Below are 6432 nucleotides of genomic sequence, written 5' to 3'. Positions count from 1 at the left end.
AAAAAACTAAAGCCACAAATTTGGAGGTATAATCAATGTGATATTCTCATTTTAGCATATGTTGTGAAACTCTTAAAGCACATTATCTTCATGAAATATTCTTAATTTGATAAAAATAAGTTTATTTTAGTAAATGAAATAAGATACTTCAGCTTTTTCAATTCAGGGCCAGGCTTATATAAAATGAATAGTGCTCCAGCTAGGCCATAAAAGCAGGGTGGGGCACCCCGTTGCCTTTTTCTGGCACCCTGCTACCTTTTTTCTTCATCCTGCTGTGCCCTTTTGTTTGACACAGTCAATTTTCAGTAATAAATAAGAAAAATAATAAATATACATAATTTTGACACTGAAGTAAAGATAACAGCTAAGGTTTTCATAAACTATTTAAGAATTTACCATTGACCCTTGTAAATCTATCAGAAACAACAAAATTAGCCCGATAGTTGTTTAATTTTTTTTCAGACATTGTTCAGAATGAAAGAGAAAAACTACATGTACATGCACAAAAATAATCAACATGCTTTTTTTAAGGTGAATACCGGTACATGTATATGATTCAATATATAAAAAAGACATTAAAACGTGCACCACTTACAAAATCATGTTTATAACAATAACAAATTAATAACAACATTTATACTAAGTAAGCTGTTTTAAGGTAATATAATTCAGTCCGCAGAATGATGACATTGAAGAGAAATTTGACGGACAATCACTACATGTTTTTGTTGGACAACAGATTAAAGCAAACAGATATTCAGTCTACAAGCCCGAATTGCAAACATATAGACTTAAATGTAATTGATAAAAAGAAAGTTTTTTTGTCCAAAAACTTCATTCAAGTTATTAAATGCTTCCAATTAATATGGTTATGGCCCTTTATAATTAGCTCCCTTGTTTACCAAAAGAAATATATAAAATCTGGATTCATGTGTTTGTCAAAGATTATCATGTGACTGGTCACTCTCCATTGCTTTAAGAGAATATTTTGTATGTACCTACAGAAATAAATGGTCCAATGCGACTGTGTAGCATAACCATTCATTTTGTGTAAGTACATTACTAACAATTTAAACATTTTTTTAGTGGTTTACATAATACCGGGTAAATGACCTACTAAAACTGTTTATATCACCCGTATAACGTGATTACAGTCAATATTAGTTTCAGGCTGATGCCTGAATTATTAGTCAAATTTGAAGTATTATGCCTTCTCATTGGACAAAATATTATGTTGAATGCTGAGAATTTATCCGGTTGATTTGATGTCATGTCACTATACCAGGAGCCATATTCATAAAGCTTCTTAGTACACATGTTTAACAACTAATATTTTAAATACCCTCCTTTTTTCACCATTTTTTCATTAAATTTATTCATATGCAAATACTGTTTGGATCGTTTCCATCCTTCTTCATATTTTTGGTACCAGACATTGTCAGTTTTTTCTAATTTAAAGTTAAATGTGGATTTTTTCAAGAAGTTCAAAACCTTAACTTAAATGCCTTATGAATAGCCTGAATGGTAAGTTTGGTATTGACAACTACTGCCTACATGCACACAACATGTATATGCACAGTTAGCACTTAAAGGCAATAAATAAGAGTATGAGTGATATGGCACAACGGTATTAATTTTGATAACAATTTTTTTACAAAAATTAAAATTAACAATAGAGCTCCAGTTTAAACTATTGATGATGTTTGATCATATTTACAACACAGAATTAATTTGATCAATGTGTAACCCGTAAAGAACTTGAACCAATTTGTTTAATTGTCTGAACATGAAAATGGTGTAGTCTAAAATTGACAATAAACAAGCAGTCTTAATGATTCAATGTCTGTATAATGAAATGTTTAATTTTGAAAGTGTACAAACTTTTTATATATTTGTTTGAAAAAACATGCTCATGGATCTCGTATGAATACCGCAATATACATCCTCACAGCTTAACACAAATTGACAATGATTTGAACAAAAATTTAAGCAAATAAATGTCACATATTGATCAAAATTTAAATCTAAAACAGGACAAAAATCATTAAGTGGATTTAAAATATGCCAATGTTTTTAAGTTTGTGCAAGCATTATGAGCTGCACTTAACATGACACAAAAATCAGATTACGCTCACCCTGGTGATTAACATGTTTGATTAACATTTAAAAGTATAATGATTTCAAGCCTATGTGCATTTGTCTGCTCAAAGCTGTTAAAAGTTCACTGGTTCTGATTTCAACAATTGTGACTATGTAAATTTGAATGCCTTGACATAATGTGGATTGCTAATCCTCACAAGTGACACTGCATGATTAATGCTCCACAAGTATCCTGGAAATAATTCTGTCATTTCCGGCTTTTCTTACAAATCTGCAGGAGGTAGTGGGACCGGTGGACCGGTGTATTCGACTTCGTCACACCAGTAATCACGGGGAGCACTAATTGGCATTATGTACTTCACATCAGGATCACTTTGGGCAGAGTCTGACTCACTGAAGTAGTTACACGGCCGATAACCATCACGAGAAAATCTTTCATGGCAATATGGTGGTGAAAGAAAGTCAAGGAACGCAGCTGTGCCGTTAACAGCCGTTATCTCATGAAGATTGCCAGACTGTGGAGTAAGAATCATACAGTCATCTGACTCGTTACAAGTCCATGTGCCTTCCAACTTTGCGGGAACAACAGGGATTTTACGTCCATATTTTTCATGGAGATCTTCCTCTGAGGATGTAGGAATCTGGTACATGGATTGGTCAAGAGCGCTGTAAGTTTTGACGTTCAAACTTCCATGAACAACCTTGATAAGACCATGCATACCTGAAAAAAACCCAAATACATTCTTTCTATAAAAAATATCACAGGCTTAGGGCTAGTCAAGGGATAATACTCAGGAACCACTGATTGCAAGTCAGGTGCTAACAGTTGGTAACTCACATAGCCTCTGACCTTGCATCCATGACATTAATTTTTCTTCAAAATCATCTTGTTTAATTAAATTTTATGAATATATGTTTTTATGGGAAGAAAAGGAATGTTTAAGGTGCATGTTATGGTTACATTGGGTTAAAAGCTTAATTAAATGTTTCTTATATTCTTATATTATTACCTGGGTGATCATGCAGTGGTAGCTTTTTACCTTCGCGCAGAATGAAAATCGCAACTGTCATTATCTGAAAGTGAAATGATAGATGGGAAACATTTACGTAGTGTATTGTAACTCGTAGATCTGCAGATTTTGTTGTCATATTACATACCTTATGAACTTACTTTATTTAAGGGACATCAAAGTTTGTTAAAATCCTGGGCAGTAAATTTAATTCTGCAGCGCAACAACATTTGGATTCGTGAATAGCAGCAAGCTCAGAAATAATTAAATTTATATTATATTAAAAACAGATTGGTTTTATCAAACCCATTCCTTAAAGTGAAAAACTTAATATCAAATTCTTCTATTTCAGCACCTCCGGCTGTACTTAATACTGGTCTAAAACAGTCGGGCTAAAACATAATCCAAGGGAATGTATGGAAAAAGGGAATCCCATTATGACCCATATGACAGCACTGATCAAGTTTAAAATGTATCAAACATATTGCCACTCTTAAAAACAAAACAACTACGAAAAAAGTGTTCCATAGGAAGTTTTACAACAAGGTTCCAAACCTTGTGTTCTACGATTCGGACGTAAGTGACTGGTGCCTCTCCCTCACATGGAAGTCTGTTTTCAAGCAGCGTTGGGTCGAGGTTCAGCTCCTGTTTTGTGACCTTATTTAAAAGTTTTTGTATTTCTGAGATACTGTCAGTTGTGACAGGTAGGCCATTTCGTCTAGAGAAGACCTTAAACGCCGCTTCAATAGATTTTTGGAAAGCTGTCATTTTTCCAAAATATTAGTGGTAAACCTAGTGTTTTGTGAAATCAGCAAAATGTGAGATAAAACGGCAAAAATAGAACGGTCACCGGTAATATATTCACATTTGTCAATTTCCTACGCAGTAAGTTCCCTTTCTAGGTCCCTGTTACTTTTCGCTTAAATAATGTTGTTGTTGTTCTTTGTTACCATAATTTATAAAAAAGATATGTGCTGGTTTAAAAAAAAGAATGCTGGTATGGTATTTCACCTTTTTATACCATACTTATAATATGCGGCAATATATTTTGCTTAAATGCCAAAATAATTATCATCGGAGGATGCTGAACACTTTTATACAACCCGCATTCACACCCAATGTAATTGAATATCGTCAAGTAAGCGTTTTCTTCACTATTTAACAGATATGACGCCTGGCGTTGGTTCCCGCCCTGCTTAAAACCCGAATTATATCTAAAAATGTATAAAACTAATGGGTTAATCATTATTATTGTTATTTATTATTATTATTATTATTATTATTATTATGATCATCATCATCATCATCATCATCATCATCATAGTATTTGTCTTATTTGTTTGATTTTAATGTACTTCAATTAAGCTATAAACTATTTGTCTGCGCGTTCGAATGGCTACGGTTGCTAAAGGCACGCTCAATTGAAAAGTGGTCATGCATGTTCTCCTTAGTGCGTAATTACAGAATTATAACCGTATCTTATCATGTCTAAGACACCTTAATTTTCATTGTTCACCATCTATTCCAGGCGACGTTCGCACCTGAGGTCACGTGCCGTCTTTGTGACCATGTGATCAGTTCTGTGTGCAAAGACTCACAGACAGGGATCTCTCCTGTTTGATTTGTCAATCAAACTAATGACCGCTCTAATTCCGCTTAACTTTCCTTTCCAAGCATGTGTGGGTTTTAATACGAAGACACTCGTAAAGTTCTATCTCATATCTTATTTCTGATATTTTATTATTATTATTTATTATTATTGTTATTATTATTATTATTATTATTATTATTATTATTATTATTATTATTATTTTATTATTATTATTATTATTATTATTATTATTATTATCATTATTATTATGATGATGATCATCATCATCATCATCATCATCATCCTCATCATCATCATCATCATCATCATCATCATCATCATCATAGTATTTGTCTTATTTGTTTGATTTTAATGTACTTCAATTAAGCTATAAACTATTTGTCTGCGCGTTCGAATGGCTACGGTTGCTAAAGGCACGCTCAATTGAAAAGTGGTCATGCATGTTCTCCTTAGTGCGTAATTACAGAATTATAACCGTATCTTATCATATCTCCAATTACTCGAAGACACATTAATTTTCATTGTTCACCATCTATTCTAGGCGACGTTCGCACCTGAGGTCACGTGCCGTCTTTGTGACCATGTGATCAGTTCTGTGTGCAAAGACTCACCGACAGGGATCTCTCCTTTTTGATTTGTCAATAAAACTAATGACCGCTCTAATTCCGCTTAACTTTCCTTTCCAAGCATGTGTGGGTTTTAATACGAAGACACTCGTAAAGTTCTATCTCATATCTTATTTCTGATATTTCTTTTTTACCAGAACTGTTAATGGCTTGTGATCAGTCGCTTTCTGAACTGGAAGCGTGCCCAACTATTGGACATCATTTAGTCACGTGCTCTTGGCATTAAAATCTTCTGACCGCGAGACATCGCAGGGTAAAAGCCAACAAAGCATACGCCTATCTATTTATTTTCATGGCTTTTTTATTTCAAGACACATCTAAAATGTAATTGGCGGATGGGTTAGGTTCTCTATCCCGAAATTTAATCCTTTAAACAAACTTTATTGTCAAGTAAACCTTGAACTAATTCAGTATATTCTACTAACAGAAGGGGAAGGACTAAGTAATATCGTTGCTGTTATTGCAAGTAAACACGAGCGCTTTGACCAGCTCGCGGTTTAAGTGAATATGATTGTAATTTATCCGCTTGCTAGTTATTGAACGGTTAAGCTCCGCCCACTTGTTGCCGTTACGATATAACATATATGTGAGTTAATGTATTGACAAAAACAAAGGAAACGTGGTATGATATTCATGTATTTCATTTTTTTTAAAGTACCCAGTCTGGTTGTGCATATTTCAATGTCAAATCATTATATATTTAAATGCTCTAACAGTACGGGACCCGTTTCAATGAAAGGGTTTAGACTTAAAGTTCTTCAATAATCTTAAATCTGTATTAACGTCGCAAATGGCAACATTTTTTTATTTAATTTCCTTAACTTTGTGTTTAAATTTAATACTGGCTAAAGTTCAATTTACTCAAATATGTAGCTTAAAAATAAAACTATGACACCTAAATAATTTCAATTTACGACTAAAATGGACTAAGATCTATCTTGAAACGGCCCCCGGACCTCATTTTAATAAGATATATTATTCGTAACAATCGGAGCACCTCGGCCAGTAACCAACAGGAATTGGCTCGAAGCTTCCCGGAGATGGCCGAGCTGTTACGATTGTTAGTCGTAAACCCCATGTTACG

The 6432-nt window shown here is 33.6% G+C and overlaps 1 protein-coding gene across 1 annotated transcript; it reads right to left on the bottom strand.

The window, feature by feature from the left end:
• Positions 1-377: 377 nt before the first annotated feature.
• Positions 378-3914, bottom strand: LOC128212486 (2-aminoethanethiol dioxygenase-like). Its single transcript, XM_052917968.1, has 3 exons — positions 3666-3914; positions 3111-3174; positions 378-2821 (listed from the first exon to the last, which is right to left on the bottom strand). Exons 1-3 carry the CDS (start codon positions 3876-3878, stop codon positions 2364-2366), a joined length of 735 nt encoding a protein of 244 aa, XP_052773928.1. The 5' UTR covers positions 3879-3914; the 3' UTR covers positions 378-2363.
• Between the last annotated feature and the right edge of the window lie 2518 nt (positions 3915-6432).

This window comes from Mya arenaria, chromosome 12 (genome assembly GCF_026914265.1).
Source record: "Mya arenaria isolate MELC-2E11 chromosome 12, ASM2691426v1".
Classification (NCBI taxonomy): domain Eukaryota; kingdom Metazoa; phylum Mollusca; class Bivalvia; order Myida; family Myidae; genus Mya; species Mya arenaria.
Note: the sequence above shows the minus strand (reverse complement) of the source record. Positions and strands in the feature narration are given on the sequence as shown.

Coding starts and splice junctions, on each gene's coding strand:
- LOC128212486 (XM_052917968.1), bottom strand. CDS start 3,878: ATGACAGCTTTCCAAAAATCTATTGAAGCGGCGTTTAAGGTCTTCTCT. Junction 3,175..3,665: donor TCCGAATCGTAGAACACAAG/GTTTGGAACCTT, acceptor TTTCACTTTCAG/ATAATGACAGTTGCGATTTT. Junction 2,822..3,110: donor ACCACTGCATGATCACCCAG/GTAATAATATAA, acceptor GGTTTTTTTCAG/GTATGCATGGTCTTATCAAG.